General features: G+C 40.2%; 1 protein-coding gene across 3 annotated transcripts; it reads left to right on the forward strand.

Annotated features, from left to right (window-relative positions):
- The first annotated feature begins 136 nt into the window (after positions 1-136).
- Positions 137-18,939, forward strand: flvcr2b (FLVCR choline and putative heme transporter 2b). Of its 3 annotated transcripts, XR_011598902.1 has the most exons (11): positions 137-725; positions 4,599-4,740; positions 7,901-8,041; positions 9,258-9,325; positions 9,833-9,936; positions 10,893-11,003; positions 12,467-12,572; positions 13,196-13,307; positions 14,737-14,792; positions 16,153-16,303; positions 18,236-18,939. XR_011598902.1 is itself a non-coding variant. In XM_070925785.1 (10 exons), the coding sequence occupies exons 1-10, from the start codon at positions 138-140 to the stop codon at positions 18,299-18,301; spliced, it is 1,494 nt and encodes a 497-aa protein (XP_070781886.1). In that variant the 5' UTR covers position 137; the 3' UTR covers positions 18,302-18,939. The 3 variants fall into 3 exon arrangements, 2 of the variants coding, with proteins under 2 accessions (XP_070781886.1, XP_070781885.1); XM_070925785.1 differs by lacking the exon at positions 16,153-16,303; XM_070925784.1 differs by lacking the exons at positions 137-725; positions 16,153-16,303 and adding an exon at positions 3,189-3,830.
- The last annotated feature ends 1,276 nt before the right edge of the window (positions 18,940-20,215 follow it).

Raw genomic sequence — 20,215 nt, forward strand, 5'->3', positions numbered from 1 at the left:
TAGTTGAGCTTCTCCGTTTAGCTGTAAAACATGAAGTCGTAGGCCTGTCTCCCATGAAACAGTGAGTTTGCGGTGGTTTAACGCGCAGTGAGCGAAAACTTTATACTCCATGAGTATATTGAGGAGGCTAGTTTAATATGAGCGAGAAACAAGCGTTAGGAGACACTAAACTAAACGAGGATCAAACTAAGGCGGACTTGGAGAACCATGTCAAGCTGGAGGCGGGTGACGCTGCGCCGCGCGCCGACGATCAGAGTCAGCTGGACGGTCATGAAGCGCCGCGACCGACCCGCCTGTACAAACGGCGCTGGATGATCGTCCTCCTGTTCAGCTCATATTCACTGTGCAACTCCTTCCAGTGGATACAGTACGGCATCATCAACAACATTTTCATGAAGTTCTACAACGTGGACGCCTTCACCATAGACTGGATGTCTATGATCTACATGCTGACATACATTCCCTTCATCTTCCCGGTGACCTGGCTGCTGGACAAAAAGGGACTCCGGGTCATCGCGCTGGTGGCCACTGCGCTCAACTGTGCAGGGACGTGGATCAAAGTGGCCAGCGTCAGGCCCAACCTGTTCGCCGTCACCTTTCTGGGACAGTTCTCCTGCTCGTTCGCGCAGGTGTTCATCCTCGGGATGCCGTCGAGAATCGCGTCAGTGTGGTTTGGTTCAGAGGAGGTGTCCACCGCCTGCTCCATCGGAGTCTTCGGCAATCAGGTAGGCTGTGAGACACCGGCTGTCCTGTAGTCAGTAACTAGGCTAGGTTAGCTCCTCACCTACTTGATCACTGATTTAAACTACATGGAATAGCTCCACTAACCACTGATCATTTGGACATTCCCACATCTATTTGGTGTGTGCGCGTAATTACGCGCGTTCTTGAGACAACAGAGCATTTAATGTGCGTTCAAGCCACAACATTGCTTGCTGGGAATGTGAAAGAATGAATGGCAGTAATATACAGTTTGTCTAATCATGTTACATATATATTAAACTCTGTAGAGAAAGAGATCTCTAAACACATGTGAAACCATGCCAACACTTATTATTCATCAACATGGAACATACAAGAGGCAGATATCAGAACAACCTCTCTTTTAAACTTGTCCTTAAACTTGACCATAATAGTAACAACAGAAAGGGTAATACAATGAAAACAATTGTATTAATAAGTTGTCTGAAAGAAACAAACTAATAAAGCATCCACATTTGTGTAAATCACCAATAAAATAGTGAGAGTTAAAAGATGGCAAAGAAACAGTCTATGATTTAATGTAGGTGAGGTTATCCTAAAGAAATAGGGAATAATAAAAGTCAGGATTGAGCATGCTCCAGGTGGTATGGCTGTAAGCGAGGAAAAATGAATGTTCATCTAGTTTATACCATTATGTCAGCGCCACACCGGAAAAGTATGTCTTGAAGCTGTGAGCAGATAGGGGTGCCCTCAGGTCCTTTGCAAAGCTGCAGATTTTGGTCCTGGCCCAGGGAACGCCTAAATGAGAGTTGGAAAAATTACAGGATTTAGAAGGGACATTAAATACAATCATGTCTAATAGTGAATGTCTTCAGGCATTATGCGATAGCAAAACCAATGGCAGAATCATGACGTTTGTTCAAAAACTAGCTAATGGATGTACTCGATGGCATAATGTGTTCTCACTGCAGTTAATTCAAAGCTTTCTTGGTTAGACCAGAGGAGGGCATTACAGTAATCAAAACTGCTAGAGATACAGCAGTTACTTACTCAAAAACAAACAGATCAAAGCTGTAAATACATACAGTGTCATTGTATTGAATGTAATAGACCATTGTTTTGTCCCACATTATTACCCATGGAAATTGCTTAACATGAACAACGCACACAGTATCCCCGCACACACAAACAATTGTTAGTGCACTGCTATTGTATTCTGTTTATCTAAATTAGTATCAGCAGGGCATTTGAAAATGAGCAGCCAAATAAGCAGGAGTGCAAAGATCAGCATCGTGCCACTGTTAATGTAAGTTCACGGGCATCAGATTTAACACTGAAAGATTTGGAACAAACAACACTTGAGTCAACTTACAGTACAGCAACTCCAAGTAAATGTCACCAAAAAGTCATCACTTAGTGCTGGAAGATTTGCTGTGTGTAGCCCAGAGCACGGGCTGGGCTCTTGGATGCATTTTCAATAAGTAAGAACAAACATTTGTTTGATTTCAGATGGACTTCTAACAAGCATGTTGTCCTTTTTAAAAAATCCTCTGGTTTCAACTTGCAATCTTTGTGTATTTGATGCTTTGGTCTTCTGACAGCGTTAACACCCCATTCAAACTTTCCTTGGCAAAATTTCCTTCACACTATTCATACTGACACCTGCACAGAGCCAGTGGAGATATCAGAGTTTATTTTCTTAACATCAGAAGCCTTTCTTTGGATTTGTGTCCTGCACAAATGACGGTAAAAAAACTTTACTGCCTCCATACAAATTAGGCCTCAATTTGGTTGTGTCATAGGTCATTTTATTGTGTCCAAACTGCCTTTATATCAGTACATTTCATCATATCACTCCCTTCAATTGCCTACAAGAAGGAATATGTTTAAGTAAGTCATATGTCAAAAACATCACATTGCCACACCAATGTCTCATTTACAGTGTCTTTAAAGGCTTGAGGAGCAGTTCATTTCAAGCACAGTCAAAAGTCAGGATTTTATAAAGAACATAAAACAAAGTCTGTGATAAAATCTAGATTTTAAACCGAATGCATACAAAATGATTGGGGGAAAGGGTACAGGATCAGTGGGTGATCAATAACAAAGACCTGGAAACATTAACCTCTTCAAATTAGTTATCCTTAAACATCATTAAAGTTTAACAGAGAAATATGTCTGTTTTGTGTTTTCTTATTTGGGCAGTTAACTTAAGAGGTAATACATGGTATGAGTTGGTAGGAGTGGTTTATGTAAGTTTGGAGGATTTCCTATATTAGCATCACATGACAGGACTGAAGATATGTGCAATGAGTTGTGAATGGACTCCAGTAACTCCAGCTGTGCTCGCTCTCCGGCTTCTCTGACAAAAGCATCTTTCTACAACGGGCAGTTTGCGCACAGGACAGCAAGCTGTTAGGACACAAGCTCTGAAAGTGTAAGACCTCTCACCTCTCACGCTCCAGGGGCCCCGCTTCAGGACAGTTAAAATGCCACAAAACAATACACTGAAAGGCAACCATGCAAATTCTGAACTCGGTGGCGAAGAGTGGCTGAGGTCCAAGGCTGCAAAGAATCTCACTCCGGGCCTCGCTTCGTTGCAGTGGAGTCCAGGACCTTTAGGCAGAGCCATCTCCATTGGTTCACGGTTAGACATTGAGGCTGACCGGGCAGAGCTGGTCCCCAAGGCTGAGACCAAACTTTACCATCGCCGCTGGTTGATGCTGTTCCTCTTCAGTGCCGTCTCAGCCAGCAATGCCTTCATGTGGCTTCAGTACGGCATTATAAGCAACATATTCATGCGCTTCTACAACATTGACTCTCTGGCCATCGACTGGTTGTCCATGATCTACCTGCTCACTTACATTCCACTTATTCTGCCCGTCCTGTGGCTTCTGGACAACCGGGGAATCCGGGATGTTGTCCTCGTCGGGTCAGCCTTTAACTGCATTGGTGCTTGGATAAAAATTGGTAGTGCCAGTCCTAATCTGTTCCCAGTCACCTTTTTTGGCCAGTTTGTGTGCTCAGTAGCCACTGTTTTCGTCCTTGGTATTCCTTCTTACCTTGCCTCAGTGTGGTTTGGAGAGAAAGAGGTTTCCACTGCTTGTTCCATAGGAGTTCTGGGAAACCAGGTTTGTCTGAATATCTAATTAATCACCGTTTAATTTCTACTTCTGCAGCAGGGTCCACTCAGCGAGGCTGTCTGACAGCTGTCTGTAGATTATGCAGGGCTGCACTGGATGCCAGAGTCGCATAAGACATCTAGTGTCCTGGTGCGAGAGTCCTGAGAAAACTGTGTTAACTGTTCGCTGAAACCTTCTCGTCATACTTTGTCTGTTTAGCCATTTAAATGTTCCCAGTCGTGAAGTTCTGTGTTGAATTAGTCAGATGACATAGATGTTGTTAAAACATGTTCATATAGCGACCTGATTTGGTAACAATAAGAGAATAAAACGTTTCTGAGATAGTTTCCATGTGGTGTCATTGACCTGCACATGCTAGTTTCAGATGATACTGTAGCAGAGCTTGTTTGAGAGGACTGAAAAGTAAAAACAATTCGTATTTTATTCTCTAATTCTTATTTAAAAACCAAGATGTGAGGCAACTGTCTTCTTATCATGTACTGTAGATAACACTGCTCCCACTGACCTTTAAAGATTGGGTCTTAAACGTATTCAATTTACATTTAAACAAACAAATAATATATACCCTTAAAGTGGTGTCAACACAAGCAATAATAGCCTCTAAATACACATGTTGTGATGCCATTCAGTATGTATGATTTAGAAAATATAATAGTGTGGCATACAAGCAAAACTTTTCCATTTTTAAGCCACCTTCATTTGATATTACTGGACATTACGTGTTAATTTGTGTTACATGTGTTCATTGTCTTATAGCTGGGTATTGCCATTGGGTTCCTTGTGCCTCCCATCCTGGTGCCTAATGTGGACGATTTGGACGAGCTGGCTCACCACATCAGCATTATGTTCTACATCACAGCAGGAGTGGCTACCTTACTCTTCATCCTTGTTGTCTTTGGTAAGTTTTGTCATGTGGCACATAAAGGGTCAATTCATTTATTTTCTCACTCACTTATAGTTCACAGATAGTTTTGATTTTATGTGCCAAAGTTTTGAAACGTGCGTCTGAAATATCTCCTGCCATCCCAACACAATGGAGGTGAATGGATTTGGTTTGTGCTGCTCAAAGCGTTGAATCACCACATTTTAGAATTTAAATTCGGACATTTTCCTTGAAAGAAAATAGTTCAGATGAAGACACTTAATATTGACGGTCTGTGGATTATTCAGAGTAACAAGGGCAGTTACATGATAGTGTTTTTCAAATATAATTTCTTCATTCACCTCCATCATATTGGAGTGTCTACAGTAGTCTCAGAGCCACATATCTTAAAACGGAAACTCTCTGCATGGCTAGACACCATGAAGGTTTTTTGCAGTTTCGGCAGTTTTTGAATTTACATAAAATGTAGATTTTAAAACTGATTTCACTGGACCATGTAACCAGTGATTTTTTTTGTGAATGGATAAAGAGGTGAAGTGGTCAAAGGCGCCATCACCTCAGTCACTAAACCTTTCCACTTCCCCACATTTTGTACATTCCATCAGAACATTTGATGTGTGTCTGGGCCTTTTTCACTCAGGCCGATGGGATTTCTTTATTCAGTGGATCTACTCGATGATGGTTTTACTTTACAGCAGACTTACACTCTGACAAGAAGCACCATTCAGTGGACAAGAAAAGTGCTGACCAGCATGTTCGCACCAACACAAAACCCTCCCTGAAGGGGAGATCGACAAAAAAGATACTATTGTGGTTCAAGAAAGGGCAGGAGAAATGTCCCGGGAACGGGCACAAAGTGCAAGAGTGCTTCAGCACTGAAAAAAACAGCATTATTTTGTAAAGTATATGTTAGCTATAGTATAGATATATGAGAAATAGAGGATCTAGGATCACAAAAGGACTTGACAGTTTCTGGTAGAAGGAAGTGGCGTAACTTGACATGACAAACAGGATGTGAGTTGTTTGGAAAAATGCTTAGTTATGGTCTTTATATCTGCTGTCCATGCATTTTGACCCCTCTTTGTCTTTTTCCTGCCATTCCATTATATATCATCTCAGAGTTTCTATTTTTAATTGCACGTTTAGCGCATCACAAGTAGCAATCACGTTTGTTTTTCTCTCTGTTTTGATTGTGGAGAAAACTAGAATCACATGCTGTGTCATTTCGAGGGGAGCTAGATTAATAACAGAAGTGGTTAGTCAGACTACAGTAGCAAACTATGTTGTGACGATGTGGTACTTTTCTGTAGGGAACACAGAGTAGTTGACAGAGAGGAGGAACAAGTTGCATGAAAAAGCTGTTGTCCTGTTGGGACAGGGGGAGGGCGCGGGTGCTCGTAAGCGCTCTGCATTCAGAAACACAAAAGGATGCTTGTGAAGGCATTCCATAGTAGCACCATGTACAACATTCAGACTGACTAAACTGTCAGTGTGCTTAGTATTTTGACTCTCCTGTTGTTAATGAAACGCCTTGAAATTCAGACTCCAGCTCATTCTCTGCTCATTTGACCTAGTTCATAATTAATTTTAGTGGTTTCGAAATATTCAGCGTATAGAGATGAGAGTGATATCTGTCTTCTCATCTAAATCTCTGCAGTAAAGCAAATAAGTAAATTTGACCCCATGTTAGGAACTACTGATTTATTTTATTTCATATAAACAAACAAGATAAACAAAAAGATATTCTAGCGATAAAGTGTAAATATTCTGAATTCTCCCACATCATATAGCTCTGTAGATTGATCAGGCAACTGATTCTGTGCAGACTTTCCTCCACTTTCTGTCATGCGATGGACTTATGCTGCTCTTGGTTACTCCAGTGAGATAATTCACACCAGTTGGCCACAGTAGTTTCATGATATGACACATATACTCACACACATAGCACACCCTCACACATACATGCAAGATGCCATGTGTGAGGGTTGTCCTGCTGGCAGGGCCATCTGCAGCCCTGCAACAGGCCTGTGAGTCAGCAGGGCAGACAAAGTCCCAGGATTCAGGGATTTGCATAAACTGTGTGCAAAAAGAGGTGAAAGAAGAAGTTTGGCTGCTGCTTTCCTCTAAACAAACTGGCAGCCAAAGTTAACCACAAATAAAGTCTGCATTGAGACATAAAATGAGTGGACCTGGTTGATTGAAAAAGGGGAACCCCCCAGGGGTGTTAAAGGAAAATTAGCATGTACAAACTGTTTTACTAATTATCAGTATGAGAACTCCAAAGACTATCTGAATAAAACTTTGTGTTTCGTTTGATTGACAATGAGATCATTAACTCTTCGTCAGAACAGCTGTCTGGAAGAGCAGGTTAGTTTAGTTTCACAGGATTAGTGAGAACTAGTTGCTGAGCGCAAACCTTCAGGTCAGATTTGCTGAAGGGAGAAGAGGTTGGCTCAGCTCCAAGAACCACAAAGACAAGACATCTGTGTTTCCCCATGAGGCCCGAGGGCACGTGCTTCCACTCAGGAAAAAGACTGAAACAGGTCACATCACCCCACAAGGTGACTGTCCGGTCAGAGACTGGCTGACTGTCCCTCAGCCTAAGAGACGCTCAGTGGAAGAATATAAGGATATCTACATACCATAAGTGTGTGGACATGTCAGACTGCAGTCTTGTTTGCAGAAGAGGAGAAACATGATGTCCAACAGTAAGCTTCTGTTGCTTTAGCCAGTTAAACCCTAACATGGCCAATATTCCCCATATATATATATATATATATATATATATATATATATGTATTCCCCCTTTAGTCAAAGTTAGAATAAACATTACATACAGTGATTTTGTTTCTGGTTGTTCCAAATTGAAACTTAATAATCTCATAGTGAGATAAATATGCAGATCAATGTGGTATTTCTTTCAGTTTGTGATGATGAACCTACCAGTGAGCTGAAGGCAGGTGCAGGTTTACAAAGCCAAAGTACACATTGAAATATGCAATATATTTGACAATCAAATACAAGGGCATAGGATTACACTACATATATTATTATACTGTATTACTATATTATTTTGCACATCCGTTTGTGACTCTGTATGCTCATACGCCTGTTACTGGCCAGTGTTGAGTTTGTTGTTGTTATTTGTGTTTACTCTGTCTCTCCTTTATATTAGTCTTCCAGGAGCGTCCTAAACTTCCTCCGACTCAGGCCCAGGCCACAGCTCGTAGCATCCCCCCGGAGCAATACTCCTACACTGCCTCCATCCTCAGGCTGCTACGCAACAGGCCCTTCATCCTCCTCATCATCACTTACGGTTGGTCCAAAGTACTATTTATTAAATCGTGTTGTTCATCATTTTTGTGGTTTATTATTTAATTTTAGGGGAAAGGTCCTTCTGCACACTACGTCAAACAGTTTAAAAAATGTTAAATTCTTACACTGCAGATGTCAGTAAGGCTTTGGCTTTTTCATTTAGTGTGGCAAGGTATTAAATTGACCTGTCCCACTCAAAATGTGTGCCAGATTCAGGTATTCTCCAACACCACACCAGCCAGTGAATCAGTGTGGAAACCCCGAACTGATTCCCAAGAAAGCCTCAACACTCTCCCTTTAAAGTGTAACAAGATTCATCTAATCGTTGAATCTCATAAAAAATGCACACAAGTCATTAGTTATTCAAAAGCTCACAGAGATTAGAGCGAGTTTGTCCTACAGGGGTCCAAAGTTTGTTTATGGTCTGACAATGTTTAACAGATGCGTTTTGATTGATGTGACCAAAAGGCCAAACGTTTCACAAAGTGAAAGCACTCTGAGACATGAAATATGAAATGAGTTTCTTCGCAGTCTGTCAGGTTAGTCAAGTTTCGCAGCAAAAATGTCCGACAGCTGTGAGCAGCTCAAGGAAACACTTTCACCTTGTTTGACCTCACCGTGTCATTTCAAATTCATGTGACTTATTATTAGTGCGCGTGTCTCTCTCTGTCCTTCTGTCTTTCTGCATGTGATCTTTGGGTTGCCAGATAAGTATGCAGAGTTCACTTGGTCTCAGGTTTACCTGTGACCGTCACTCTGCACGCTGCAGCTCCACCTGTCCCCGTCTGTCTAACTGAGCTGTAGCTGCTGTTCCTGAATGTCCAGTTATATTAGTAACATTTTAAGTAATAAATAAATAGTATAAAATAAAATAAAAAATTATTTATTAAATTATTCTCTTCCAAAAAATGGTAATACTGATCTTAAAAAAGAGTTTTTCAGGTGTATATTCTCTCAGACAAAACCCTCAGTGCAGACCTATCCTTTTATAGAAATCCTTGGTTTGGGACACCTCTCTGTTTCGGAAACTAGTCTGATCAGGTTCATTTGACACAAATGAAAACCAAAACCCCTCCACTGCTCACGTTACAATATTTCATAATTCGCTCAAGTAAGTTATCTCAGTGCTTCCTTGACATTGTGAAAAGTTTCCTGAAAGATGTTTTTGTCCGGTGGTTTGTGTTGTGCCAACTTTGACAATATTTCCCAACTCGCAGGTTTGAACGTGGGTTGTTTCTATGCTGTTGGCACCCTGCTGAACCGCATGATCATCGAGCATTACCCTGTAAGTTCTGCCTACGGTGTCTGGATACACATACAATATACATCTGCAAAGATTTCAACTATAACACTTAATAGAGATAATGTAACTTAACATCAACAAACTGCACTGTGGTAATAGTTTTAACACTGGTAAATCCAGTTTTCAGATTAGAAGTTTTTTCTCATCTTTTCCTTTGGGAGGTGTGGTAATGTCTATTTGATTGATTTGGAACTATGGGGACAGGATGCTTTTCTCTATTGAAGTATCAATACAGGCTGATGCTATGATATGAAGATATGTGTATATTCTTAAGGAATAATGTTGCCTGCTGAAGCTTTTAATTTGATTTCACTCTCCATCAATATGAGGTGTGGACAAGACAATGATGTGACACTAGATTAATGCAGAAACTCACCTCAAATCCCTGGCTTGAAATGACTTTTGGTTTCTCTGAAGCTGCCTTGCCTTTCCTCGGTATGTAAGGCCGCAAGGTCACTAACCTATGAGCTTTCGTCCTTGGCTCTTTAGGGCGAAGAGGTGAACGCTGGGAGGATTGGCCTCACCATTGTCATTGCGGGGATGGTTGGCTCTCTGATCTGTGGCGTTTGGTTGGACAAAACTAAAACCTACAAGTAAGAGTTGGGAATCATACAGATGCACAGGGAGGGAGTTGAAGTTGTAGTTCACGTGGTTGAAAACTGAACAAAAAAAGAAGATTATGACTGATTGACAAAGTTTATGACTACTTTGTTTACCTGTATTTTTTCCGACATTAGGCATCTACACAAGCTTTTTCTTGTTCTGTTTATTGCCATTTCGCTTCTCATCTCTCTTGTTTAGTGTGTACGAGTTGGCTGTCGCGGCTCCGTGTCTGTTTATCCAGGTGCAGCATGCTGCTCTAACAGTGATCTTTCTGACCTCCTGCCTCGTCGACCCTCTGGCTGTGTAGTGACAGCAGTATCAACCCTATGGGGGGCTTCAGTCACCCCCCTCTGTCTTATTTACAAGAGTTTTGTTCTGAAAATGGGGAAATGCGGGTGTGTTTGTGGCTACATGCAGGGACACATTCAGTCCCACCTGGCTTTGTTGTCTACTCCAGACATTTGAAGTATTGTAATTACACTGACTGCCCGTCCTGACTGCAGTTTTGATGGTCTAATGATCAGTGCGAACAATACTTATTTCAAGATGTATGAAATTATGTTTTTGTGAACTCATGTGTAATTCTAATTCAACAAGTAACAGTAATTATGTTGTGAATATTAAGGTTAGGTGTCCTGTGGAGTTTTCTTGTAAACAGACAGTGTTTCTGTTTACATTCAGAGTTAGTCACCAAAACACATTGTGTGTGCATCCTTGAGGTCTAACAAACGCGTTGAATGCATTTCCTTTGTTCGCAGTTTTTTTGAACACTTTGAAACCTGCACTGTTTACATCTATGTTTACTAGCTCTTTTTCTTGTTTCACTGGCTTTGTTTGCACACTACGAGTGGTCAAATACTCCACAAGGTACCTTTAAATTTTGCATCTGCCTGTAATGATTTATCAGACATGTTCAGTGTTGTGTATGTCTCATGTGTTTTTCCAGGCAGACAACCCTTGCAGTCTACTTCATGTCTCTGGTAGGGATGATAGTCTATGCTGCTACACTCAATCTGGGACACCTCTGGGTGGTCTTCATCACAGCTGGAGCACTTGGGTATTCTTTCATTCTTTCCTTTTTTGGGTATAGAAGTAACATGATGTAAGGATTTTAGTAAATTAGCTGGAGTGAGCTCAGTAATATCCCATTTTAAGCTCTAACTATTTGCACATTCCTTATACAGTGGCTGTGTCTCCTCCAGTGCAGGTGCAGATATGAATCAGAGATGGAAACTTGCGCAAACCTGTTCCATTGAATTCACTGAATTCTGTTATGGTAATTTCTCTAACTGCAAAATTTCTGTTGACATTTGCAACAATAATTTACAGCTGTGTTTATTTAGGTTTTAACTTTGGCTTGATGAGCATTCGTACATACTCTCTACACACAGTAGGACCAGCGTTAAAAATTTGCCTTTGATACACGCTGATCCAGTATTTAAACCCCGGATATGTAGAGCAGAGGTAATACAGCCTGCTGTTCATGGGAATAGAGAAACAATTAATTTAATTGACTTTAATGCACCAAGATAATGCACTCTATCATTACTGCTTCCCAGGGAGTCCTGGGAACATGCTGTTTATTCAAAACAAAAATGGGACAATTAAAACATATCAAACAGCAGTAATAGTCAAGTTGTGATCAAGACACAAGTCAGATTACGTCAGATTAAGTATCACAGTGAAGTGGGTACAGCACATTAAAATAAAGGTTGTAGAGCCACTTGAAAATGATCTACAAGGCTACATATATTTTCATACATATGTTTCTCTCCAGCCAGCAGTACTTTTGCATCTAGTTTTAACCTTTATGTGGCCGTTGGGAAATGATTACACCTCTTCAATAGCACAGATTGGACGTCCAGATTGTGCTCGCCCTTTCTGTGAAGGCCTACACCTACATAATACAGCATGCATGCACACATGCCAGACAGTGTACATCATTCATGTGACTCAAGCCGGATTGTCCAATAACTCACAGAAAGCTTAATTTGTTAATGGAGAATACGGCTAGCTTCACATTCCTGCTGAGATTCCTGGCATTCCACTGATAAAGTTAATGTTTCTTTAACCTTTTTCTCCCAGTGTGTACAACCACTGTCCCTCACATTTTTGCTGCTGCTGTTGCCATGTAAGAACGTACATGTAATTGAGTTTTACTTGTTGTCACTTAAGTGGAAGGACGACATGGTGCTACTGAGTGAGAAAATTATCACTCAAAACCTGTTGTTCCTGTATAACATCACCAGTGTCATTAAGCCATAGACAAGGGCGTTAGTCTTAAATTCCCGAGAGGACCTTGACATTTAGTAGGTACAAAGTTTTCATCCACTTGCGAGGTATTATTAAGAGGGAGAGGCAAAACACATCACTGGGCAGAGCCTGTGCTGAAGGTGTGTTTTTGTATCTTTTACATGCAAATTCCAAACTAAATTATTAAAATTTAGATCAAATTAGGTCCAGAACTTGTGATTATTTATGATAAGCAATTAGGTTTACTGCATGTCTCTGTGTGTCCAGGTTCTTCATGACGGGCTACCTGCCGCTGGGCTTTGAGTTTGCAGTCGAGCTGACGTACCCAGAGTCAGAGGGAACCTCATCCGGACTCCTCAACTGTTCAGCACAGGTACAGCTCAATGACCTTTAGGGTCCCTCTCAACATAATAGTGGCATAAAAGCCCAGCACACCAGCAAAGAGATTGCATGAGAACAAATGTTTTTACTGGTTGTACAGAAAAAAGTGAGTCCTTCACCTTCTTTCACTCAGTATCAGGTTTCCAAGAAGACCTGGGTATTTGCATTAAAACTATATATAGCTCAAACAATAATACAGTTAATAACAGCAACAGTCTATTTGACTTTGCATTTGAAAGTCTGCAGTCTGGAGCCTGTTACTTGCAAATCACGCATCACCATGAGCATGACATTTTTGAGTTTTCGAGCAACAATAATGTATAAATCATGACGTTACTAATATTTACGATCTGCGTGTAAGCAGCACAAAAGAGTTTTTGTGAAACGGGCCCCTGGATAGCTGATAGCAGGCAGTGGCACCATAACACTGCAGGCTTCCCCTGAATGCAGCTCCAGGAGATATGGATGCCACTTCTTATAGACTTTAGCTGCTGAGGGATGAAAGTTAGCATAAGCACATTTGTTTTGCATCTGTTTTGTTGTTGTGTGGGTGCGTGTGTGTGTGCGTGCAAACACCAGCTGTAGTCCTAACTATTGCATGTTCTCCATGCACAGGTGTTTGGCATTATATTCACCATCTGCCAGGGGAAGATCATCGACAGCTTCGGCACACTGGCAGGAAACATCTTCCTCTGTGTCTTTCTCCTAATCGGCACAATAATGACAGGTACGACCTTTCTGACTGTGAAACATATGCTGTGTAGAGTCATAGTGAGCTACTGGTTTGATGTCATATAGAGCCATGCAGAAGAATTGTCTTTGTCTGTCACTGTTTCGGTTACGAGTTTCCTGTGGGAAAATGTTGAATTCCAAGAATGAAGATCATAGTTACTGTGTAATTTAAAAGACAGTGTCAGGGTTGTGTTATGATACAGATATAATATTTCCAGCACAATGACTGATGTGTTTTTATTGTATTGTATACTTAACAAAGAATTTTGTCACCTCCTTACAGGAAAGCTATATGACCCTGGGAGCAGCTCAGGGTTTAGAGTTCTTAGAAATTCTTTCATTTCCGTAAAAGGGCTCAATAAAAACACAACAGTGTGCCGTGTTTAACTGAAGTTTGGGTAAAGACAGTGTGTAACTGCAGGCATTTTCTTCCTCAATCAACAGTGAATGTTTTTCATTAGCAACAAGCCGGAGTTTTGAGAAAAACAAGTCAGAGGGTGGAGCGGTAAACATTTTGTTGTCCATTGACTGAGGAATGGGAAACTCTCTGATATTCTGTCAGAAACGCTGCACATGCAGACTGACACACAGCAGCAGTTTGTTGTCAGGTATTGAAAATGAGACTTCATGCCTCAGTCCATACAAAGCCACTCATTGAGGGGTTTATGAGCAATAAATAACTTTTTAAAAATCCATTAGCCACTGAAGCGCTAAACTTTGTGCACACTAGAAAAACACTGCACGACTATTTAATGAGACGTTTCTGCTCACAAAGGTCAGCAGACTGACTCACTGTCTTTTGTAACTTACTCAGCATTTAGACATATGAGTGGACTTCTTGTTGTGGTGTGGTCATCGTGCCAGTGTTTAAAGGAAAAGAACAGCTTTGTGAGAAAACCACAACTGAACTCCCACTTCTGCGATTTGTCATATGTGAAGAATAGAGCCAAAAAATGCACGTACAGTATTGGCTCTCTGTAATGTATTCAGTTACAAAGGTTATGATTTATTGTGAAACATTCTCAAGTGGAGAAGAAGGTTAATGATTAAGTTGCAATCAAGTTGTTTTTATGATTGTGCAATGCAACATTTTAGGTTGGGATGCATGACTTGGGTTAGACATACTGTATTTTCTTCACATTTGCATCTGTTGCCACACAGTCTTGTGTAAAAAGTGTATTATACTTAAATTGGGCCACTATTGATTGTAATGTGTCTGTGCATATGAGCCATCTACTGGATAGTCACCTGTATTACATCATGTCATACAACCACACTTTTATTTCTATGTATCATGAAGGCCTTTTAGATGCATTTACTGCAGTAGGATATTAATTTTCTTCGTTTGTTGCTTTATAATAGACGAGTTATGTATCATTATTTCATGGAGGCTTTATCTGCACCGTGCCTTTGTTTGCCTGCAGGTTTAATCAAGTCGGATCTGCGGAGACAAAATGCAAACCTGTTGGCCAAAGCAGCAGTAAGTATTACATTGGCTTTTTTTGTTTGTTTGTGGGGAATATACTGTTGGGGAACAATGATAGTGGTAGTATAATGTGAAATAGGCCTTTTTCATGGAAAACATTTTGACATCTCTCTGTTGGAAAAAGCACAGGTGTAAATAATAAAATGAATGATGGGGGCCCTCAATAATGTTATTAGTAACGCCTGTGCTTTTACTATGACGAGTCAAAATGTCTGAAGTGAAGTGCAGCGTGTTATTTGTTTGCATGTCATGAGTTTGCATGGAAGGCTTGCAGTCAAAGTCTCATGTGCGTGTTGTGCTGCTCCAGAAATAACTCATTTGTGCTCCCCATTGTGTCTATTTTTGCTGTCGTCTTGAGTCGGCCTGCATGTGTGTAACAATTTTCCATGAACATATTGTTGCATATGGGCCAATACTGCTGCGCCGTCTCTGCTGCATGTTGGGCTGTTTTCATCTTTCTCTGGTGTCTGCGTGTTGTAAAACAGAGACCGCATCTGCTTACATGTTACAAGAAATGTTATAACTGACAAATATCTTTGGAACTTATTGTATTTGTCAAGGTAATACCAACAGTTAATGCTTTATTGCTGTGATTTTCCCCACTGTTCTTAACCCATTTAGTCTTAATTCTGTTATAATATATTTCTATTTCACCACAGTGTAACTTGCCAACCTTTGGTAGCAGGTTGCTTTGAGTAGGTTGTTTGAGAAAGAAACTGAAAAAAAGGTCTGAAAAAAAAGACCAAGAAAGTACAAAGAGACCTCAAATAAGATGAAGAGCAAAATTAAGAGAATGTTGTAATCTGACACAAAAGCAACCGAAGCAACGCTGCCCTAAGGAGGTTACAGGACCATGGACAAAATCATCGTTATTATTGTCTGGGTGGGTCTCCAAGCTCTGTGGTGAAGTTACTGACGAGTGCACAAGAGTTAGATGAGACAATCGATACCACTTAGGTTAGCTTAGCATAAAGCCTGGAAGCAGGCAACAGCTAGTCTTCAGCTGGCCTTCTCCGGCCTACTGCTTTTATGTCTTGAAATACTGGATTTAGAGGTCCTGAGCCAGGTATCCCGAGACAAACCTCCTGGCACAAAGTGGCATCAATTTTCTTGCCTAACTCTTGGAAATAAACAATTAAGCATATTTCCCAAAATGTTAAACAATTCCTTTAAGGATAACATCTAAGCTGTTTTTTACAAACACAACAGAGGGAATTCATTCAGTCAATCATTCAGTGGGGGAATTACAATGCTGCCTTTTAGATCAGATTCTGTCACAGCAACTTCATCCCGGACTGGAGACTCACGCCTCTATAAACGCTGAATGAGAAGTGATCAGTAGCTGTTGTTTTAGGCGGAGGGGCAGATGTCAGGACAAGACTATGGAGCCACGGCGCTAATCTCCCAGCCGCAGACTCCTCCTGCTCAGGCCTGATCAATAAACCTTTCTGCTTCCACAAAAAAAACCCTGCTCAAATCTTAGCTCAACACGCAGATGCACAAAGGTAGGAGCACAGAGCAATCAGCACACACTGTCTGTAATCACCCACACCTGCTGCACATCCTGCCTTTTCTGTCTCTGTTTCCCACGATCACGCTGAATAATATTCACACAATCAATCCATCTTTTCACTAAGCCTGTTGTCTTTCATTTAAAGATCTGAATTTAACTCAACTGATTTAAGTCAGCTCAGGTAATAATTAATACCATCACAGCCTGCGCACCTGATATGTATTTGACTAGAACTATATAATAATAAAACAGCGTACCTGGATTGCTATGGATTACTACTATCTCCCAGATAATTATTTTACTGTGCGGATAGCTGACTGACTTGAGCTCCTCCCTGTAAATGCAAAATAAGATAACAGATCTTTTCTCAGGATACAGAGACAAGTTTTTAGATGTTAATACAAAACCTTGCAGTTCATTTTGAAATTACAGCTTTATTTATGAAACTACGCTCTTATTTATTCATGTGTTCTTATGTAATGTATCCATATACTGGCCTGTTTCAAAGAAGACATTTAGACATGTGAAGCACAGGTATAAATGGTAAAACCAATGATGGCTGAATTCCATTTAGCTGCTTCAGTTTCAGGGATTGACAGCGAGATGCTTGCTCACGCAGGGGATAGAAAACTCAACATGTGAAGTTGGTTTTTTTTTACCTTAAACGGCTCGAGGAGGAAACCTCTCAGCGAGCTCACAATGCAGAATTACCACCGAGTCAGTCAGAGCCAGCGATTTTACTAAGACGTTGGATGGTTCTGCACTGAACCTGCAGGAGTAAATGCCTGTAAGACAGCTCACACTGTTACTGTGTGTTGAAGGCTGTTTGATGAAGAGTGCAAACATTTGTCAGGCTCTGTGATCGATACTCTGGTGGTCAGTTTGACACGCGTTTAGAGTTTCAGTTGTAACAGCAGACACAGGTGCACACTGACAGTTTTAAATGCATCACGTTGTTAAACTGAAAAGAAAATAATCAAACAAGTGTGCAGAGTCTCTTTTCATGATCCTGTGTGGCTGAGAAACAATACAGATTAAATCCTGTATTGACGTACTGTAGTTTGTTATGAGTGAAAGTTTGCCTGTATACACCACTAGTTGCCATTTCTCACTGGAATATGTGTCATGTTAGTTTACCAGAGTTGACAGATGTTTATGAAAGGTGACGTGTGGTTTTGGAAATGCAGGAATGAATGTTGGATACAAATTCGCCTCTAAACAGTAATTTTAACTTGTTTCAAGCAAGTTGCTTGATTTCTAAACACTGAAAATATCCATAATTAAGCTTTGAAATGTGGTTTCTACCCCCCTGCTGCATATCCTTGTATTTTCTGTAAACCTGGTGACTGACTTTTGTTAATGTTATTAGTAACACCTGTGCTCTTCCTACTCTGACAAGTCAAAATGTCGGCTGTGAGTGCATTTTCACCTAGATAGCAGTCAGTTGCATGTTTTTGAACTGAATACATTTGAATAAGTCAATGCATACATTTAATTAAAATACATACACACACGCATTCCTATGTCTTTACCAAGCTAAAGAAGTGGCCTCAACATTTCATTTGATTGTTTTGGTCCTATCGTCTGTCTGTGAACTTGAAGAAACAGGTCAAGTATTTGTTCTCAAGATTACAATCACAACCAAAGTATTAAGTACAGGTAAGGTTACATCATGTGAAAAAGAAATTAGTAGAAATGTCTGGGCTCTTTCAATCATAAGTTATCTTGAATATTTGTGTGCAGGAATGTGTATGTAGGCTGTCTATAAAGCTTGAGCACACAGGCAGGAAATAGTCCCGTGCTGTTTAGCTGAACGTGTGTTTATATGAGTTCGGTCACTGTTTTTGATGAATTCTCCAGGAGGATGAATTAAGATCTGCAGATACTAAAACTGTTGAATTAACAAACCTGTTTTGATTGATAGGGACCTTCCGACTGCCACAATGGGATCCCTGCTGCACCGTCTATCATCAAAGAAGCCAAATTATAGACGCACACACGCATTAACATGAAAGCCTTTAAATGACCGTAATCTCCTTCCTGTTACAGTGTAACATACTGAGATAGAACAACACAATCAAGAAGTCTTTAGACCCACTTCCCTTCTAAGAAGAGTTAGATGTACAGTGTTGTATTAACTATTTATAAATGAGAATTGCTAAAATGCTGAATTAAATCTGATATTTAACGCACAATTTTAAGTATGAAAATTCACTGTTCAGAAATATTTTTTTATATTTAAGTGTAAATTAAATGCTCTCACTAAATCTGCAAGGAAAATTTGTGAAATGTTCGTGCCTCGTCAATTTTACCCGTCAGTATTTTAAAAGTGTGCAGTTGATTGTGTACAGTATAAATAGTAGGTGCATTTGCAGTAATGGTTTTACACTAATTTTGTTGCATAAACAGTTAACCATGTAAATACAGTATCCACATTTTTACAAGTGATTTTGGTAGAAGATCTTTGAGATTAAAAGAATCTATTCAGCAGCATATTAAAGGGTTTCTAATCCATGGCAGTCCACAGTAAGGGATAAGATACTGATGACGCACAGTTGTGTAATATTATTTGTAACACCATTCATGTTTACTTATTTAACATGAAATAAAACTGTATTAAGAAGTTTATTTTCTTCATCTGGTGTTGTGCTTTACGTTACTGTGTATCTCAAGTCAATTTTATTTATATTGCCCTATATCACAAATCACCGTTTGCATCAAGGTGAAACTGACTGAAAGGCACTGTAAAACCATAACCCAATAAACCAGGATGCACCACACCCAAAACAAGTCAGGGATCAGGGACATATCGTGCATTATCATAGTCTTCTGTTATCACGATACAGATGCCACTGATTACAATGTCAGACGTGTTTTAAGACAAATCTGCAGTTATCTCTCTCCAGCAATCACGGCATAACATGTTGATCAGAAGAATAGGTACATGCAGGTTTGTAGTAGAGTAGTAGATATATACCTTTCTTGCTCTATGGAGAAAAAAAATAAACCGGCAAGCAGGTGTGGATGTTTCAGTCATTTCACTCAGTGTTAATACTGAACTGAACTAACTGAACAAATACTGAACTGAACTAACTGAACAAATACTGAACTAATACTGAAGTCACAGTTTAGGGACATTTTTAAACAAAATTAAAAGCTGCTATGATTGATAAGGAAAGGTGCAATACTCTTTTTTTCTTGACTGGCTTACAATAACCCTGAATCAAAAAAAAAATGTGCATCACATCTGTGAGCTTGCAGTGACACCATAACTTCATGTACATAGGATTCTAATTTATTATCCTGATCCCATTTACATTCCCATGTCGTTTTTCAATAATATATAAATTAATACAGGATTGTGGGTAACCCTCTTGGCCACATGGTGGTAGCATTGTTACGTACAGCACGAACGGCACTGACCCGAAGGATTCAAGTGAGGAGTACAAGAGAAGAAAACATCAGTAAAGTACATTGTTGATATAGTTTGTGTTCTCAGTGTCCCATTAACTGCTTATACTGTGATTTAATCAAGTAAAATGTCCGTAAAATGTCTCCTAAATAGATAAAGCAGAGAGCTGCTGATCTAAAGTGTCGGTCTGAATAAATGACTACATTAAACCTCTCATTGGCATAAACAGAGATAAAGTTGCCTCTGAGCAGCTCTGTTATGAGATCATCCTGACTTTAGGCCAGTGCTCAGAGAGCAGCTCCCATTTGACTGATTCTCTGATGATCTCATTGTTCTCTAGTTAGCTAATGACTGATCCTTGGCATAGACAGGTTGTTAAAGTTTCTGTCATGACTTTTTCCTGGTAATACAGGTTCATTAGCACATAGATCTGTGGATACTGTCCATTAATGCAAAATCCAGCTGAGGGGATGGCATGAAAATACCACTCTC

The sequence above is a fragment of the Enoplosus armatus genome, chromosome 19, assembly GCF_043641665.1.
Source record: "Enoplosus armatus isolate fEnoArm2 chromosome 19, fEnoArm2.hap1, whole genome shotgun sequence".
NCBI lineage: Eukaryota > Metazoa > Chordata > Actinopteri > Centrarchiformes > Enoplosidae > Enoplosus > Enoplosus armatus.